General features: G+C 38.2%; 1 protein-coding gene across 1 annotated transcript in view; it reads right to left on the bottom strand.

Annotated features, from left to right (window-relative positions):
• The window catches only part of LOC124859318 (protein bicaudal C homolog 1-like), an 89,582-nt gene that overhangs the window by 33,796 nt on the left and 34,415 nt on the right, over positions 1–21,371 (bottom strand). The window contains exons 3-4 of the mRNA XM_047352055.1: positions 10,961–11,030; positions 464–543 (exon numbers count right to left, since the gene is read on the bottom strand). Of these exons, the coding sequence (XP_047208011.1) occupies positions 464–543; positions 10,961–11,030 (150 nt within the window). The remainder of the gene's footprint in view (positions 1–463; positions 544–10,960; positions 11,031–21,371) is intronic.

Below are 21,371 nucleotides of genomic sequence, written 5' to 3'. Positions count from 1 at the left end.
GATTTTTGTTTGTTTTTATTCTTGCTAAATACTTGCAGAACAAAATTCAGAAGAATAAGCAATATGTGGAGGATTAAATAGACACATCGAATATCCAATGTCTGAGTCTCATTTGTACTCATCATAAAAAACGTGTTTTCATGACAAAAAAAGTGAAAGTGTGCAAACAAAACTAATCCTGCATAAATCAATTTCTTCTTATAGCAGGCACTAGAGTGTAGTTGTCCAGGTAAGCAAAATGCTTTGTTGCTATGGCAAAGAAGCTGCAAACAAACCCTGAAATCCATGACAACCTAGATATGGGAGTGTTTAGCATGACTGGAGACAAGTTGTACTTTAGGTTTGTGTGCAATTTGTCACTTGGACTGCAGTGAAATACATTTGAAGCCAAAAAAAGAGAAAGGGGGGAAAGAAAAATAAAAACGGGGAGAAATTATGCATATTACAAATGTGTTAACTGTACCTTTGTGTCAAGGACAGACATGATTTTGTCTTTAGCTTCTCTCACGTTATCTCTTTTCCCACACACCTTGATGTGTGGATCTGAAACAAAGAGACAAAGTGTGGATATTTAGTGGGAATGTGCCGGCGAGTGTGTCACAGCCGATAAGGAGTAAAGACAGAATGTGAAAGAAAGTTAAAACCCATTTAACCAAACATGACTGCATTTATCAGCAAATTAGAGAGCTTCAGAGAAAAGCTCTGCGGGAATAATTGCTATTTTGATATGTGCAGTCCCGATGAAGTATGCAAGCAGCCAGACGACTCCCTGTGGAATTAAGATTCATGAAATTTGTCATTTTTTAGGGCTCACAAAATAATTACTGTGCGCCTGTCATCTAAAGCACTGCAAAAACAGAGTGGGCTTTTGCATCTCATTGTGTCATTAATGTGAAACTAACTTATGATAAATTATTTGATATTATATTAATATTTATTAAAAGTTTTTTACTAAATTTGATCAACAGCAATTGTTAGTATTGTTTATTAGCTCTATCAGACAGACATTTCTTATTTCATATTTCTTAAAATATAACCTGGCATTTATTACCTGGCTGAGTAGTTACAGTTATTTTATAAGCTACTTTGTTGCAAAGTGAAATACAATAGGTTTAATTCTGACACTTTAGAGCTGTGGACGTAAACTTGGGTTCGCTGATGCACTGTTTTTGTTTTAATGTACTGTTACATTTTTTTGCTGGACCTAAGAATTGCTTTCAATGAAATCTGAAAGATAACAGAGGTCAAATTATTGAGCACAGCTATGTAATCATCTGCTGAAGAAGCAACCCGATGACAACATGCAGGCTGCTGTTAAAACAACCTGGGCTTCTTTAGCACCTTAGCAGAGCCATTTGCTGGTCACTTCCATGCAATGCTGCATTGATGCGGTTGCAATTCATGAAAAAGGAGCAGCGAGATTAACAGACATAAATGCTTGTGTGTCCTGAATCCATGTAAAATTTGAGTAGTTTTTATTGAATTATTAAATAAATGTACTTTTCAATGATATTCTAACTTATTGCTCCTGTAGACACAGAAGATCATTCAAACAGAGAACTAGTCAGTAAAAATGAATAGTGTTCACTCACTTTTAAATATCACAGTTAAAAAAAATCCCAAAAGGTAAGTATGTAACCGTTTCCAGGTAAGGCCCATGGCTGGTCAATTGTTACATCGGGCCCCTTTGCAAACTCAACAACTGAAGAACACAAATGCAAAAGCACATAAACACAGACCCACAGAAAGAAAACAAATTACACTACACCCTTACAGCCCATTGCCTATGTTTAAACTGTACTGAGTAGCGGGAAGCCCACTAAAGCCTCCTTCCAGGAATACCCCCTCCCCATGTAGACAAAAACACCAAGAACTCTTTACAGTATGAGCTGAACACCGAGCTCAATAAATCAGATTTATTGGTTTAACTTCACAGTTGCATGTTGTCCATTTCAAAGAGGGTCAGACTAGTAAAAACTCCAAGACATGACAGAAATCAGAACGACCGCATCGAGAATTTGAAGAAAAGAAAAAACATTTACATATAAAAGTAAAATCAAGAAACAGCCTGAGAGGGACAAAGACACACAGAAAAGCAAAATGAGCACAAAGAGCAGCTGGAGACTTTTCACAGCCTCACTGCTGGTTGCAGGCAGTTTTCCTATCATTTGGATTTGTTGCTGAAAACAACCAAAAGCTCTCAATTTCCTCCTGCAACACCTACTTCAACCATTAGAGGGAGTCTGGGTCCTCTAAGTGTCCGCCAACTAACCTGCAGAGCACATCTGGCAAAAATTAGCCAGCCTAAACGACTGTTGCAGTTGTGATGTAGAACACCCCCGCATTTCTGGAGTGTGTTAGGGATTTTTTTTCTCCCCCTCTTCTCTTCTTGGTGATTGATTGTGGAATAAAAAATGAACACCTTAAGTCATAATTTGGTTCACACGACAGCTATGAAAACAAACAACATCAAGGGCTAGACTTGCAGCTGCAGAAAGGGAGCCTTTTCAGTTGCATGCAGTTTTACTTGACAAAAAAGAAACCTTTTGACCCAGAATTTTTTCCAGCTACATTAGAAAATACCACACAAATGAAGAGAATTAAGAGTTTGGCTTGCTTTTTCCCATACAAAAACTTCTGCGGAAACAGAGGAAGTTCCAATCGGCAAGTAAAAGAGCTATTAAAAAGATTTTCATATAAAAACAAAGAATTAAACCTCAATAATTATATTCTAAATATGATCAGATTGAGTTAACAAGTCAGTCAGTATGTCAGTTCTTATAGGGAGAAGTCCTCACTGTGTTAAATTACTGACAATATGCGTCTTCTGATGGTGACTTAAAAGACTACCAACTGTACTTATCACACTTCTGCAGGTGGCAGAGATTACTCCCTGCAATGAAATAGAGAGGCTGGCATTTTAATAAACTGCTTCCCTGAACGTGGAGGGGTTACAAACATACAATTCCCATTCCTTCTGATGGGATCCTGCATATTAACCCCAAGAGGAAACACTCCCACAGAATTCCAAGAAAAGAATAATAACTATGACAAGAATTACTTTAGATTAAAATAGTTAAAAACACATTTCAGTACCAGGGAAATGGCTGAGTCATCTGCTATTTTAAGGACTGAGCAAATGAGTGTTGTGCTTTATTCAGGATTACATGATGAGAAACAAATGCAATGTGGTCCTCTGCCTTAAATAATTTTAACTGTGGATTCTGTCATATTTAAAATACCACTCAATGGAAATGTAAAAAAAAAAATTGGTTGTGTGTTAACTTATCACCTTTTTTTTTTTTTTAAATGTGTTAAAATACACTAAAACAATTGATAACAGTAGAAGTGATACGGCTCATCTGCCACATACTGTCTCTACCAGCAACATACAGAATGTATTTTGTATTACTGAGAATCAAATATTCAATAAACTAGAATATTATAAAATGTATTTCAGTAATTCAAGTGAATTTATTTCAGTAACTCAAGTAAAACACATTATATAGATGAGGTCCACGCAAACTAATGTTTTCAAGACTTTATTTCTGTTAATTATGATGATTTTCCATTTACAGCTAAAGAAAACACATTTAATATTAAAACAATATCCCAATATCAGACCACTTAAAACTAAACATTTTTAATAAAGAAATGTGGGCTTAATGGAAAGTATGTTTAATACCTACTTTCATGTTATTTTCAAAAGTTATTTTTAATCTGACAAACAAGCCTCATTAGAACACCAATTTATTGAATATGACTGTAGATCTGTTATAAACGGCAAGGTTTTATCCTGAAAAGACGACACCATATCTCAAATAGATTACCCGTATAAATCAAGGTAAAATAAAGAAAAATAAAGAAATAAATATATGTATATACACTGGAATCAGAAGCAAAAGCAGAATAACTTTAAGATAGAAAATATATTATTTTAGTTCAGACAACATAGTGCTACCAGAGAAATAAACATGAAACCACTACAAGAAAGCTTTGTGCAGAAAAGACGTTTCTAACTGGTAGAAACAAGAAGTCTGGCAACTGATGTACAAATGTAAGTGTGTAACATTTCGGCTGTTGGCTTCATTTATAAAACATTCAGCATTTACATTGTTTTTAGTCTTTTTACAAGCAGTAAATAGCAAAGCTGACAAATTTGACATCTGCCTTTCTATAAATGATGTCATGGACAAATGACAGCCGGGGTTCACACTGTCATTCATTCATGAATAAAGAGTAACCTGTAAAAAATTTTTAAATAGCTTTTAAAATGTGGTATTTTGAGTTTTCTCAAGGCTTGTATTGTAAAAGTTTGCAGGAGGTTGTGTCTTATTTTACCTCCTGTACCATTAGTATTGCTAAGTTACTCCAGATAAAAGAGAATAGTTGGATTTGTGTCATCAAAATCGACAAGAAACAACATAATAAAGTTTGATCGTAGATCTAAATCCTCTATCATACAGTGGCCATTGTAATTGCATGCAGATGCCTGATGATGCCAATTAGACCCAACAGGATGCAAATTCAGTAATAGCAACTTCTTGCAAATTTCAAATCAGCCAAAACCTACTTTTCTAACTGAAGAGTTGATAACAGCGGTTTAGATGCAATTTACTAATTCAGATATTTAATTCAACAGTTTTCTGCAAAAATTCTTGCATTATTGTTATAGCTGCCCTGCAGGGTACAAGCAGACCCTTGGCTACAGTGCTAGTAATTGAAAAGCAGTGAGAAGCTGAAAGGTTAAGGCCAATACATACATAGAAAAATTTGTTCTCTCTCCAAGGTTATTCTGTGGTCTGGTTTGGGAGTTTTTGCAGCTTGTTCTTAATGCATATTCTGGTCAGATGTTTTTCATGCGTTGTGTCCGAGAAATATGAAGTGAGTAGGTGGCATTGAGAGAAATCTATGAAGACTTCCTGAAATTTCTGCACTTTAGTTCTTGTGAAGTATGACATGTCTTTGCCAGCAGGAACTATTTTCTTGTTCTTACCTCCCCTTTAATTTTACCATCTTGTTTAGTAGCTGAGTTTGATGAATAGTCAAAAAACATTCGGTTATCACAGTTACAGAATATGGCTTTAATAAGAATTTCATTGTAAAACCGTTATGACCGAAAGAATGAGATCCCGGATACAAGCGGCGGAAATGAGCTTCCTCCGTAGGGTGGTCGGGCACTCCCTTAGAGATAGGGTGAGGAGCTTGGCCATTCGGGAGGGGCTCGGAGTAGAGCCGCTGCTCCTCCACATCGAGAGGAGCCAGTTCAGGTGGCTCGGGCATCTATACCAGATGCCTTCTGGACGCCTTCCTCGGGAGGTGTTCCAGGCACGTCCCACCGGAAGGAGGCCCAGGGGATGAAAACCTTGGGCTCCCCCCGGAGGAGCTGGAGGAGGTGTCTGGGGAGAGGGACGTCTGGGCGTCTCTGCTGAGTCTGCTGCCCCTGCGACCCGGTCCCAGATAAAGCGGAAGACAACGAGTACGAGTACGAGTACCGTTATTTTACTGTGTGAAATTTTATCATGGTAATCATTAAAACCAGTATTTTTTCATCTCTCCTAGTCAACGCCTTTTCTCTTGACCTTAGCATAATTTGATCCTATGACAAGCCAAATAGAGGCTTGTGGGCTTCCTTGCCCCTCTTCCTTCTTCCTCTCTTTAGTCCCCTGAGTACAAGTCGTTAGAGCACACGGGCAGTACCACATGTCTTTTCTCTCAGAAATACTCAGAAGATAACTGAGTAATTCTTCAATATTTTCTTCCTTACTTCTTTTTTTGTTCAGAAAACTGGACAAATCACAAATCATAGGATACAATTCAAAATATTCTCACATCGTCCACATATAACTTCTCCCAGGTGGTGCAGTAAACAGGTTTTTGTGAATGAAAGGATATTTAGCACAAATGAAGAGTCATGTACATATGAACTCCCAGGACTGAAAGTTGATTTTGTATCAGAGGAAAACATTTTTCCGCCGTAATCCCATCAACATTTGTCTCAGCCGACTGACTGAGGAAGTTACATAATGCGAGTGGATCGCACATCTGGTTTGAAGACGCACGCTGGCAATTCTCCTGGGGGAAACAAAGAGGGCACAGCTACACCTATTCCTCCCCCTTCCTCCTCAATCCCTCCCTCCCTCCATCCCGGAAGAGCTTTAAATAACCATGCTAATCTTTTATTGGTAACAGAGTGCTGGAGCAACTTTACCAATAAAAGCGAGAGTTTCAACTCCCACACCTCCGCCTTCGCAGAAGGAAAAAAGAGCCCAATGTGCAGATGAAGCTATTTGGCTCACAAGGAATGGAAAACATGTAAGCTTTCAACTGTGCAAACTGCTCAATTAGCTTTTAACTAAAGAATGCAAGTGCAACATGGAAATACCTCCTTCTCATCCATCTGAATCCAATAACTTGGCCCGAGAAGATATATGTGGCTAAAGCAACCCTGAGTCATTTACAGTTAAAATTAAAATTAGAAAAAACAAAACGTGATTAGATGCAACCAATTTTTTAAATTCCATCTCAGGTATGACAAGCTGTAAAAAAAAGACTGGTGAATATTACTTTGAAGTCTGTTTTTGGAAATTAATTACATTAAAAACAATATCCAGTCACAAAGTAACATGTAAAGTGTTTTGGTTGAAACTAAAGGTGCACCACACCCACTCACTCTTAATATGTTTGACTATTTACCTTTTAGCTGGTATCTAATTTTCATTAGACTGTTTCCTGCATGAAGTGTTGTATTATTGTTATAGCTGCAGAGTACTAGCAGACCCTTGGCTACAATGCTAGTATTCAAAACATAGTGAGAAGATGAAAAGTTAAGACCAGTACATACTCCGAAAAACAGAAAAATTAGTTCTCTCTCCCAGGCTAGTCTGTAGGAAGTTTTTGCAGCTCTTTTCTGATGCATATCCTATTTTGTGGTTCTTTATTCTACAGTTTTGTTCAAGTTCAGTACATATCACAAAGATGAATAATAATAAATAAGCAGAAGGAAAAACTGTTGGTTTATATTTTTGCGTATAGACTACCAAGCTGTAGTATATTTATTTGATTTTATAGTTACAGTTGGTCACTTTGACCAATGAATAGGCTCATCAAAACTCGAAATTAACTTGTATTAAAGAAGTGACCGGCCTTCCTACGAAGCAGCTTTAAATCTGCATTTACAAGTCATTACATTTCAAATTCAGACTACATTTAACTAATTTTAGTTTAAATTAAATAGAATCTGAAGGCTAGTATGGGTACTGTTGAAGATGTTTTACAAGACCATAACCAGCCTTGGTTAGATTTGTCAGTGAAGTAACGATTTCTAAGTTGCTAAAATATTCTGTCCCACAGTTTAAAGTTCTTTTAAAGAGATGACAGAGAAAGTACCAGAGTGGCTGGAGGCTTCTCCAGCTATATGGGGCATTGAATAACCTTAGTGCTGCCCCTCCCCCACATCAAGCTGCACACTTCTGTTCAGCAGGCTGGAAAAAACTCTTAAATGTTTCCCTAACTTACAAGAAAGACACGTTTGACTGTTAAGAAATGTTTCCGCTTCTGAAAACACAATGTGGACTCATCCATCACTCTTATTAAAACTACAGTTGACAAACTATAAAATAAAGTCTGCTACGCAGCCGACTGCAGGCTGGTTGCATGAGCAGAAAGCCTGAAAAATGAACCAATAAGCTTTTTAAAAATAGTAAATTAAGCAGGTATTTTTTTCTATTTTTATAAATACATATCTATTTTTGTTAGCTATAACGTTGATTGCTACAGTTAAAATACTGTAGCAATCAATAATAGTTTTTACGTTTTAAATAAAAGCAAATAGATCATGACATACATATTCTTCTGTGCCACAACCATGAAACCATGTTATTTCTTATAAAGGTTATACCATAAGAATCTCAAACTGGTCCATGCCTACTCCTACCTTTTCCCTATTAGTACAAATGGATTTATGAATATATAAAGTAGGCAAATATGTAAGGGAACAAGATGTTCAGCTTCAGGAACTAATCACTTGTCCTCTCTCTCCATTAAACATATGTCTCTTCAGCTGGGAGCAGTTCCACACATTTTATGAGCTCAGCACCTCAGACACATGGTAGAGACAGCATCCAAGTAAAGATCAACACAGAGTTTGGGCTTCAAAACAACAGACCATAGTCAGAGATTGACAATTAAATTGTGTTTTTTTCACTCTGTGGACCCATCATTGCAAAGTTCTAACTTCCACTGGCAGAGGATGTGTCGGCGTAGAAGCTTTTCACTGTGCAATGAAAATAAAAATAAAATCAGAGGGCACACAAGGAGGATAACTATGTAAGCTTTAAGAAACATGGATTACTCTATGGAGGTGGTTGCATAAATATCAGTTGCCTTGCAGCGTTTTGGCTGCAGCTTTCCCTTACAGTGCCAGTTGATGCTTAAACTAGTAACTCAGAATCCCACTTTAAATTTTTTAAATTTATAGTAACACAAATATAATGCACTTTAAACAGTCAGGTTACCAATTTATCCACAGCAGTATGCCGCACAAACCAGTATGCCGCACAAACCAGTATGCCGCATCTCTGTTATCAATGTTGGTAAATACCTCTTGATCTCTCTGCACTGAGTTTAAGTAAAGCTGATATCTTACCCGCTGTTAAAACCCTTAACCAAACTCACCTTTTGTGTAAGATTTTACACAATAGCGTGTATTTTCTTTATAAAACTTGTGGATATGTAGTTTTACACTCTGTCTTCCCTCTTTTAAAATGTTTTCTCACATAAAACACATTGTGACAACTGATGTCCTGATCGCAGCATTTTTAAATTATTGGTTTGGAGATCCTGCCAAAACGTAATGCCTGATCTTTGTTGTAGGTGTACACAGTGTGGTTTTATGTCAGTCACACCCATAGTTATCCAAGAAGCCTTACAAACACTTCCTGAAAAGTCCTTTTTTTAAAATCGTCTATTTTTATGTGCACAACAGCATTGGTAAAAGGGTTAAGAGGGACACAATTGTTTTCTGCAGCAAAAAACTACAGAGTATTCAAGTATATACAGGTCCTTCTCAAAATATTAGCATATTGTGATAAAGTTCATTATTTTCCATAATGTAATGATGAAAATTTAACATTCATATATTTTAGATTCATTGCACACTAACTGAAATATTTCAGGTCTTTTATTGTCTTAATACGGATGATTTTGGCATACAGCTCATGAAAACCCAAAATTCCTATCTCACAAAATTAGCATATCATTAAAAGGGTCTCTAAACGAGCTATGAACCTAATCATCTGAATCAACGAGTTAACTCTAAACACCTGCAAAAGATTCCTGAGGCCTTTAAAACTCCCAGCCTGGTTCATCACTCAAAACCCCAATCATGGGTAAGACTGCCGACCTGACTGCTGTCCAGAAGGCCACTATTGACACCCTCAAGCAAGAGGGTAAGACACAGAAAGAAATTTCTGAACGAATAGGCTGTTCCCAGAGTGCTGTATCAAGGCACCTCAGTGGGAAGTTTGTGGGAAGGAAAAAGTGTGGCAGAAAACACAACGAGAAGAGGTGACCGGACCCTGAGGAAGATTGTGGAGAAGGGCCGATTCCAGACCTTGGGGGACCTGCGGAAGCAGTGGACTGAGTCTGGAGTAGAAACATCTAGAGCCACCGTGCACAGGCGTGTGCAGGAAATGGGCTACAGGTGCCACATTCCCCAGGTCAAGCCACTTTTGAACCAGAAACAGCGGCAGAAGCGCCTGACCTGGGCTACAGAGAAGCAGCACTGGACTGTTGCTCAGTGGTCCAAAGTACTTTTTTCGGATAAAAGCAAATTCTGCATGTCATGCGGAAATCAAGGTGCCAGAGTCTGGAGGAAGACTGGGGAGAAGGAAATGCCAAAATGCCAGAAGTCCAGTGTCAAGTACCCACAGTCAGTGATGGTCTGGGGTGCTGTGTCAGCTGCTGGTGTTGGTCCACTGTGTTTTATCAAGGGCAGGGTCAATGCAGCTAGCTATCAGGAGATTTTGGAGCACTTCATGCTTCCATCTGCTGAAAAGCTTTATGGAGATGAAGATTTCATTTTTCAGCATGACCTGGCACCTGCTCACAGTGCCAAAACCACTGGTAAATGGTTTACTGACCATGGTATCACTGTGCTCAATTGGCCTGCCAACTCTCCTGACCTGAACCCCATAGAGAATCTGTGGGATATTGTGAAGAGAACGTTGAGAGACTCAAGACCCAACACTCTGGATGAGCTAAAGGCCGCTATCGAAGCATCCTGGGCCTCCATAAGACCTCAGCAGTGCCACAGGCTGATTGCCTCCATGCCACGCTGCATTGAAGCAGTCATTTCTGCCAAAGGATTCCCGACCAAGTATTGAGTGTACATGTACATGATTATTTGAAGGTTGATGTTTTTTGTATAAAAAACACTTTTCTTTTATTCGTCGGATGAAATATGCTAATTTTGTGAGATAGGAATTTTGGGTTTTCATGAGCTGTATGCCAAAATCATCCGTATTAAGACAATAAAAGACCTGAAATATTTCAGTTAGTGTGCAATTAATCTAAAATATATGAATGTTAAATTTTCATCATTACATTATGGAAAATAATGAACTTTATCACAATATGCTAATATTTTGAGAAGGACCTGTATGCTTCATACATACATGTATTTATGATATTAAGTTTAATGTAGAGTTAGACTGTAACTTTAACAACAAGTACCTAAGGATAAATGACTGTGATTGACATTAGGGACAGAAATCTCCTGATCGGGAAATCACCAATTATAACTGTTTATCATTATCCTGATTTCCATTTATAAACAATACACTCCCGATTTTAAGGCAGACTTTTTCAGCTATGATGACAACTGTTCAGATATCTGCTAACATTTTAAGTGCCTACTAAGTCACTATGTTTATAAAAAGGAATGATAATAATAAATCACCTTTTTTGGACTTGGCTCCGATTTTGAGTTTGGAAGGCCAGGCTATCTGCGTTTGGGTCTCATCCATGATCTGCAACAGAGTGAAGGTATTAGATATTAGTTCAGTTTTGACAATAAAATCAGCAAATAATGTATGCTGGAAAGGTGCAAGGAAATTATGTCTAGTTTTTAAAATAGTAAAGCGAGAAAAGTGATGGTGAGCACAGAAATGGCAAAATACCTTAAACAGTCAACTGAGATCGTGCATCTATCTACGCAGCATCTCGATGTCAGTTTAAACCTGTCTGCTGACTATAGGTGATTTTTTCAAACATACATTTCTGCTCAGCATCCAAATCCATCCCACCAAAAAAAGGAAAATAAAATAAAATCAAAGAGGACTTTTTGGTTTGCAGTTTAACAAAAAACACGCTAAAAGACATCTTTGTGAGACGAACCCTCTGAAAAATCTAGCCATAAGCATATGTTTGAGTGGTTTAAAAAAGCAAACAGCAAGAAGTCGAAATAAAAGGATTAAGGAGGTGTTCAGAAGGCAGTGATTTCAATAAGCCGGATTGTCTTTTTGATCAATAAGAAGTTCACCACGATTGGATTAACAGCTACAATCTATAAACAACGCTCTTCAGAAAAAACTTGTCCTAATAAGGAGTTAATCTAAGTGGAGGGAAAAAAGCAAAAACACCAGAAGGGAAAAAAAAGGAAGGATCACTGTGTCCTAATAGCTTTGTCCTCCACAACAAGCTCCATCCCTGTTTTTACAAACATCCAACAGTCTATTGTTTATTTTCATACTTTCCAGGGGTTTGTACTTTCAGGGTGGAGAAGATTTGAATTTCACCAAGTTCCCGAAGTTTGTGTCACGTGACAAAGCACCGGAGGGCTGTTTCAAACCATTACAACACTGCTGGCTGCCATTTAATATATCTCAGTAGACAAGCACACTAAGCCATAGGACAAATGATGTTACTCAGATGGAAGTGAGTATGCATTAAGCCCCATCAGTGGTCCCTGCAGATATTTAAGCCTATTAACGCTAACAGAAAAAAACTATTTTAAGTTCTTTTTTTCTTGTTCACTAATTTCACTGAATATTTGAATGTTATAGGATAACATTTTGTAGCTTGCAATTGGTGGCAAAAATCAAACGCTATGTGTTTAGATAAATCCACGTGGCTTTCTGGAAGTAGCGTGGTCTGTTTGGGATCCTTTAAAATAAAGTGGGACAGCTTGTCTACCACCACCCTCACACACCTGAAAAACAGAGAGTGGGCTCAGAAAAAGTCCAACATGCCTCTCTTCATTCTGCAGCTATACACTCTGAGTCTGTGATGGTTGACTGGAAGCCCTTTCAAGCCTCACTGGTTTCCTACATCCCAGCCTATAATCACATATAAAAAATGGGACAGACTAGATCATCAGCTCCATGAAAAACCCTAAGGCAGCTTTCAATCATTTAACAGATTGTAAAAATGGACTCCTTTAAGGGTTCTAAAATAGAAAATAAACTCGCAAATGCAAGTTGGTTCTTATTAAAACACAACTCAATTCATCAGAAACACATTAAAGGAGATTAATGGAAGACAATAAATTCCTTGCGCAACACATTAGTACAATAAATGGCTTTAATTATGTTTTGTGACATTCTCTATTCTTTTCAGCTCGTTACACAAAGTACGAGTCTTTTGAAACTAAAATGTATTGATAGAAGAAAAACCCTTTAGCTATTTTACTGATTTATAGAGCGTTGAAAAATATTTTTTTTTCACATTTTGTCACGTTATAGCCACATACTTGAATGTTCTGTGATGTGGTTTATGTGAAAAACAGAAACAAAGTAGTGCATGATTTGCAAGTAAAAGGAAAGTTGTAAATGTTTCTCAAGATGTTTTTCACTAATAAATATCCAAACAATGTTGCGTGCATTTGGAATTAGCCCTCACTGGTTTTGCACATTTAGAGTGATTCAATCTCAGTAAGATTGTATGGACAGCATCTGTGAACCGTGGTTTTCAGGTTTTGCCACATATTCTTACATGAATTTAGATCTGGACTTTGGCTGATCCATTCAGTTGTCCTGCTGGGAGGTGAACCCCAGCTTAGTCTAAAATCTCTTGCAGCCTCTAACAGGGTTTCTTCAAAGATTATGATGAGTTCTAAAGGCAATTGGTTGAACTGAATTTCATTTAAGGGTAAAAGACAATGGGGGCAGAAAACAAATGTACACCACACATTTCAGATTTTCCTTAGAATACATTTTTGAAAATCGTGTTTCATTTTACTTCCACTTCAGATTTACTGGACAGATAGCATGTAGTCGAGGGTCTGCTTGAGTAAGGGTTTGGATTCACCTAAATGCTATAGCAGTAAGTTCACTGGTGCAAACAGTCTGTTGCCCTGCTGTAGGTTAGCTTGCTGATAAGCTAGCACAGCAAGATTTTTTTAACATTTGCAGCAACAACTACATTATTATGATTACAGAAATGGTCTCCCATTGGTTTGGCTCTTGTTCTCGCCTCACTCAAATAAGGCAAAAGCAAGCAGAGATGGTTAAAAGTGATTCCCGATTATTTGAATATTCAGGAAAATTGTTAATAGATCAGTCGACTAACAAAAATAATCATTAGTTTGTTGCCATTCTCCTCAATTATATCAATGATTTCATATGCAGTAAAATACAGGCTTGTACCCAAAACCTGATGGGTTGTTGTCCTAACTGCTTGTCATGAGGAAACTCTAATCTACTACAGGGTACCTCCCCTCCGTTGTCTGGCACATGTGAGGGAGCACAATAAATCACCATCTGTCCACAGCTGAAAGCTAACTTTTCTGACTTCAGTCACATGTTCACAACAACTGGATATATTACAAACAACATATTGTGAAAAAAGCTCATTTTGTGCTTAGGGACATAAAGGACAAAAATCCTCCGGAGCAGTTTGTGCTTTTTATTTATTTTTCTACTTTTTTGCTTCAAATCGAGGGACATTGTCTGGGTTTTATCACAGAGGCATTCATTTGGAACACTGCAATTTAACAAATATACCACTGCAGTCAGTTCTCAGAGGTTGCTGTAATTACGGAGGCAAGGATGAACTAAATATAAAACCATGACTGAATTTAGTGGTGAGTTAGACAAAATTGTATTTAAAAAGTGTGAATTTGAAATGCAGATTCACTCTTTTTAAGATTAGGTAAATTGCAAGTAGATTTCAATAAGGTGAAAAAAGGCTAATTATTTAAATGACATCACAGACATGGATTTGTACCTTCAGAAACTTGAGTCATCACAATTTTCTGTAAAAAGAGCTTTGTTCGGAGAAACCCGCTTCCTGTCCAGCTTTGCTATTCTTGGCAGAGCTCAGCAGATGGGACTGATTTCTGACAGACCACACACCATTTTGTAACGACTGGATGGCGTTTATTTTCATGAAGGGCCTTGCAAATACCTCTGAAATGGCTAAAGATATTTCCACAAATTAAGAAACCTATATATTTACTATTGCACCCTTTTTTGCGCTACTCCACCCTTTTTTCTGACCTGAGCAAATACAGAAATCGCTGTGATAAGTTTCATGGCATCCTTCAGAACATTGGTCTAGAGCTATGTGTAACATCACAAATAAAAGAAATGTGCATAAAGATAGCACATTTAGTCAATGCATGTGACTAGGTGTATATAACAGCAGCAGATCCACATGGCAGTGGCTTGTTTCCTGGACATTGCTGCGATGGTGCAGCTGTTGATTCAGCTGGAATGTGTGATTGCGGACAGAGACGGAGAGAGGGCTTTTGGTGGGTGTAAAGCGGAGTTAAGAGGTTCAGGACAGCAAAGCTCCAGGCAGACAGAGCTGACTCAACTGTCCCCTTGAGACACAACAGCCGTGTTAAGAATCCAAGTGCTAACTCGCAGCTACTGCCCTGTTACCCCTCTTGGCTAGTAATGTATACATGATTATGAAAAGGCAACACAAATTACAAGGAGGGAAAATTTACAAACGCCACTGTTGAAAATTCAAATAAATATATACATCCTTAACCCAAGGAAACCTAGTAAAACCTAGATTTTCTTCTTAAAAAACTAAAACAAAAAACCCCCTGAAAAACAGTGTCTGTCCAGACATTGGCACTCAAAAACACTGCTGGGATAGTAGGTGGCAGTAACAAATTAAAACTAAAATTCAAAAGAAAATTATCTTAATGTGTGGTGTGTTTCTGTGAGTGTAGGTATGCATGTGTGCAGTTACATGTATATATGTGGAGGTACATGTTTGTCTGTATGTGTACATGTGTATATGTATGTATGTGTGTATATATATATATATATGTATGTGTGTATGTGTATGTATGCGTGTGGGTATTTATGCATGTGTATATATGCATGTATGTATGTGTATGTGTATGTATGTATATATGTGTAGATATATATATGTGTATATGTGTGTATATGTATATATATAGATAATTGTGTATATATATTTATTTATTAGTTTTTGGTTTGTGAATTCTGGATCAAAAACATAGATGTTAATTAGGAAGGTTACTCAGTTAATTTAAGTGCAATTAGAGGGAGAAGGGGTATTAAAAATAAGTTTTACTTCTTCATACCCCTTTTCAGACAATTTATATTAATTAATAATCAATGTCAGATCTCAGGTTAAATATACTGACAAGTTTGCTTGTTGGAAAATGTTTATTTTATGTTTATTTTACTGGTTGCTATTTGTGTTTAAGTTAATTTAATTTATTTGGAACTGGAAATTTAATTTAATGTTTACCAAACACTTTTTTGTATGGTATTTGGATATTTGTTCATTTGTTATAAGCATTTCTGAAATTGATTTATTTACCGAAATCATTGTCTGAAATAAAAAAATAAAAAATCTTAAGTATGACTAACCGTGCATTCTATTTGTTTCACAAGTCGGAGATCGATTCTTGGAATGCCGTCAAACGTGAGTTGAGAATGTTCTAGCTGCAAGTAGAAAAACCAGTAGAATCTGCTATTTATTATGGTGCCAACTACTATTACCACTACAAGTCAATAAAATATGTCTTTGCATTTTGTGTATTTAAACACTGAACGAAAATTTTCATAAACAGAGGTTGTACAGTACTGTGTGTGCTTCTGGCTTAACCCCCTGTATACTACTGTTGTGAATTCACCTCACCCCCCCATGCAGTCAAGGTGGCTTGTGCATACCACTAATGCCAGTTGATTAAATTTGAACATATACCCAGAATGGTATTGGGGGCACATTGCTGCTATCTAGAAGTCACATTTCCAAACAAAATAATTCTACCCGATTTAGCTACTTTACATACTATATACCTACAGGGGTTGGACAATGAAACTGAAACACCTGTCATTTTAGTGTGGGAGGTTTCATGGCTAAATTGGACCAGCCTGGTAGCCAGTCTTCATTGATTGCACATTGCACCAGTAAGAGCAGAGTGTGAAGGTTCAATTAGCAGGGTAAGAGCACAGTTTTGCTCAAAATATTGAAATGCACACAACATTATGGATGACATACCAGAGTTCAAAAGAGGATAAATTGCTGGTGCACGTCTTGCTGGCACATCTGTGACCAAGACAGCAAGTCTTTGTGATGTATCAAGAGCCACGGTATCCAGGGTAATGTCAGCATACCACCAAGAAGGATGAACCACATCCAACAGGATTAACTGTGGATGCAAGAAGAAGCTGTCTGAAAGGGATGTTCGGGTGCTAACCCGGATTGTATCCAAAAAACATAAAACCACGGCTGCCCAAATCACGGCAGAATTAAATGTGCACCTCAACTCTCCTGTTTCCACCAGAACTGTCCGTCAGGAGCTCCACAGGGTCAATATACACGGCCGGGCTGCTATAGCCAAACCTTTGGTCACTCATACCAATGCCAAACGTCGGTTTCAATGGTGCAAGGAGCGCAAATCTTGGGCTGTGGACAATGTGAAACATGTATTGTTCTCTGATGAGTCCACCTTTACTGTTTTCCCCACATCCGGGAGAGTTATGGTGTGGAGAAGCCCTAAAGAAGCGTACCACCCAGACTGTTGCATGCCCAGAGTGAAGCATGGGGGTGGATCCGTGAGGGTTTGGGCTGCCATATCATGGCATTCCCTTGGCCCAATAGTTGTGCTAGATGGGCACGTCACTACCAAGGACTACCGAACCATTCTTGAGGACCATGTGGATCCAATGGTTCAAACATTGTATCCTGAAGGCAGTGCCGTGTATCAGGATGACAATGCACCAATACACACAGCAAGACTGGTGAAAGATTGGTTTGATGAACATGAAAGTGAAGTTGAACATCTCCCATGGCCTGCACAATCACCAGATCTAAATATTATTGAGCCACTTTGGGGTGTTTTGGAGGAGCGAGGCAGGAAACGTTTTACTCCACCAGTATCACGTAGTGACCTGGCCACTATCCTGCAAGAACAATGGCTTAAAATCCCTCTGACCACTGTGCAGGACTTGTATATGTCATTCCCAAGATGAATTGACGCTGTATTGGCCGCAAAAGGAGGCCCTACACCATACTAATAAATTATTGTGGTCTAACACCAGGTGTTTCAGTTTCATTGTTCAACCCCAGTACATTTACATTGATTTAATGTTGTTTTTTCAATGAAACAACCTCTACTTCATTTTAAATATATTTGGGGGCAGAAACATAAATAACTAACCTTTGTATCTAACTGGAAATAAATTCAGACGGAAAGGGTGCAATGAAATACAGTCAGAAGTGCTAATAAATATTTTATATTGGTTAAAACAAATTGTTCCTAAACAGTTGTAGCTTGTTGTTTATATTTTCTTCTCAATAATTACCATCTTTAGTGTACATTTGAAGTTTGATGGAGTCAGGAAAAAGCAAGACAGCAGGGAAAAACCCATAAAAATGGTTGTTGTAGTGGGCCTCCATGTCATTCTTTCTAATACTCACATAATTTCCACTCCAAATATATACACCACAAGTGCAGTTTTTAAAAAGCTTAACTTCAAAAAGTATTTAAAAACTCCTTTTGCATGTGCACCGGGTACTCCGGCTTCCTCCCACAGTCCAAATACATGCCTGTTAGGTTAATTGGTAAGTCTAAATTGCCCTTAGGTGTATGAATGAGTGTGTGCATGGTTGTTTGCGTGTTGCCCTGTGATGGACTGGCGACCTGTCCAGGGTGTACCCTGCCTCTCGCCCATAGACTGCTGGAGATAGGCACCAGCTCCCCCGCGACCCACTATGGAATAAGTGGTAGAAAATGACTGACTTTTGCATGTGTAGGTGCTCCTTTTGCTTGGTAGGTGCTAACACAGCAGATGATCTCTGTTGTGCAAAAATATCCACGTTAGTGTGGATTGAGCCTAGAACTGTCAGAAAGACATTTGTTTGTGTCTGACTTACTTATGCCAGCCTCTCAGAACTTCCTGCCGGACAAACACTCACTGTTAATTTTTTGGATTTGTTGTGTCAAAGCAAATAAATACAAGCTGCTTTGGTTCAAAAAAACGAAACAAAATAAATTGTTTGGCCTCAGATCTAAGCATGCTGGCACTTATATTAAGCCTGGCATATATTACAGAACCACATTCTCTGGGAAAGAGAAATGGAACAGATCACAGATGAACTGGCTACAAGTTCAAAGTTGTCTCTTAGCTCAAATCCACTCTGAGCTCTTCTGTGGTGAACCGTTATCTTCACCAGTTTTAGTTTCTCAAGTCTCTTTTCTGCCTCAAGACTCAACTTCTATACAGCTTTCCAAAAAGGATTCTCGTCTTGGCCATGATTCCAGACTCCCAACAGATCACAATAAGAAACTTTTCCAGCACAAAAGCCTGTTAAACTGTCTACTGACACATGTTTTCTATTGAAAAATCATTAAGCTAATTTCCAGAGAAAAACCACCACTGCACCGGACTGATAGCAGTGAGACATCAGTGGACTGCAAAGACAAAGTGATGTGAACGCAAGAAGGAAAGTTTATAGGCTAAAATAAAACAGAGATTTCCTCAGATGAGCTGCAGGAACATGGACAAGGCCAATCACAGTGTGGTTCAATTGTGGTCTGATGCCCACATTTTTATTTTTTACTAACTCTACGAACAGCGTGGACTACACTAAACTCAAGCAACTCTAGCAGATGGCGAGTAAGAGGCTCTGATCAACTACAGCAAGTGAGCTTGGGGAGAAAGCAGGAGCGGACCATTTTGTACTGTGACCGAACTCTAAATCTCATCCCCAAAGCACACGCAAGTCAAAGAGTGTGCGTCAAAAAAAAAAAAAAAAAAGAACATATGCTTTCGTGAGCAAGTGAGAGAACCAGTTTATTAGTCTCACCGAGTATGTGCGTTGCTTGGGTGTGTTTGACAGGCAGGAAGCCATCCAACTAAGAGTTTCCATTTTCGTCAACTTCAAGGTATTCTACAAAGATCATCCGTTTCCTTTCAACAATACTGTTCCACACTCAGTCTTGGTGTTTATTTTCCTGACTTGTACCGGGCATATATGGGGATCATGCTATCAAGAGTTATATAAATAAAAATACTGTTGGAAAAGCATACCACTAGAAGTCCTGGTTTACTGCTACTTGCCAAGTCAAACAACAGCAAGCTAATTTCTGTTATTCAGTTAACATGTAATTAGTTCTACTTCTTCACAGATACATCACATTTATATTCAGACCAAAGCAAGTCAACATAGAGGTGCAGTGTGGAGCATCCCACAAATTCCAGCGAGGGGGGAATCAAAAAGCGCCTGGTTTGCATTATTTAGCTTTTAAAAACTGCTTTAGGGAAAATTATATGGTGTCTTTCTTTAAAATTATACTCAGCTTTCCAAACTCCAAAACCAAAAGCGGAAAACAGAGAAAGGAGGAATGCTAAAAGAAACCCGCTGCCCGTCATTTATTTCATTACAGGCCATTAACCTTCTGAGGAGGATGTTTAACACAGTATGAAGGGTGGGTTTTAGGCAAGGAAGAATCTCTAAGAGATTTTTTAAAGAGAACTAAACAATTAGTAAAACTGAGTAACAACAAATCACATGGTGTTAATGAAAGGATCTTTACAAAGATGAAAGAAAGGTTTATTTAATAGAAACCACATGTGATGGCGTACTTTTGGGTCAGTTGTTCGACATTTAGACAAAACTTTCAATCATAATAGTTACAGTAATAATACAGCCTGTTGCAGACATGAGACATTGGTGTTAACATTTTGTTGTTAATCTGTTTCAAACATACATGCATGGAGAAGTTAAATGCACCCCTGGGACAGATGTGTTAAAAGGTGTAAAAGGAAATAATCTTTCATTGCAGTGACATAATCACACAATGTTAAAATTTGGAAATATCATATCCTAAATTTAGGGACATTTATTTAGTGGTGAAAAAAAACAAAAAAGCCAGTTACATAATTACTAGTTACCTTGCTGCGTTTACATAACCTCATTTTGCCTGAAGGACAGCTTTTATTCTTCTCCTAAAACATTTCACAAGACCGGACAATATCAGAAGATCTAGACCATTACTCTTTAGTTCAGGGATCTCCAACTTCAGTTTGGCGTAATATTTGTGCCACCAACCCGAGCGCACAATGAGACCGATGTGGGCACATTAATCTATGTGAGCAAGCAATAATTTGTGGTATGTGTTTTTAAATCTCACACACACTTGCACGCTGTTCTCAACTCACGACAAACTCGTCCTCCGCCTGCTCTGTGCCCGTGCTCGGCTCGGTATCTGCTCGCACATGCCCAACTCTGACTGTCCTGCTCCATCTGCTCTCTGCTCGGACTCAACTCGGCCTCTGCGCTCACAACTTGACAGAATGTATGCAAATGAATCACACCATCAGCCAATCACAAACAGGTCTTTTCACCCAATCAGAGTATTTATTACAGTAGCCTACAGGTGGAAACGTGCATCAAAGCTACAAGCTTCTCTACAAAACAGAGTGCGCCAGACCTGAAAGGGGAGTCAACCATAGACATATATATATATATGTAGACGCCTTATTATGTACTGTAGTGCATCCTCTGTCGCCGCCATATTGGATGGGTCTCTCCACACTCTTGGCTGGCATAAAAGCCTACAGGAGTAAACGCAGTTGTTATGATCATTATATTATATGATGTTGCTGTTTGCAAAACCTGAAGCAGGAGTTAATGTGAGTCCCTCCTGCTTTAAAGAGCATATGTATTCCACTGTTTCTCCTTGTTTTTGTTTGTCTGTGTATTTTTTGTGTTCAGTATTTTTCAAGGCCATAGAGGTGTCAAATGGTATGTATAGCATGTTTTTAAAATGTTCTCTGATTTACCAATCAGGGACTGTATTAGAGCATAACATGTATTGCTGCCGCTATCTCTTTCACCATTAGTTGTGTTACATGTTATGAATATTTGTAGAA

Source organism: Girardinichthys multiradiatus, chromosome 22 (assembly GCF_021462225.1).
Source record: "Girardinichthys multiradiatus isolate DD_20200921_A chromosome 22, DD_fGirMul_XY1, whole genome shotgun sequence".
Classification (NCBI taxonomy): domain Eukaryota; kingdom Metazoa; phylum Chordata; class Actinopteri; order Cyprinodontiformes; family Goodeidae; genus Girardinichthys; species Girardinichthys multiradiatus.
The sequence above is the reverse complement of the archived record's forward strand: the minus strand, read 5'-3'. Positions and strand labels throughout refer to the sequence as shown.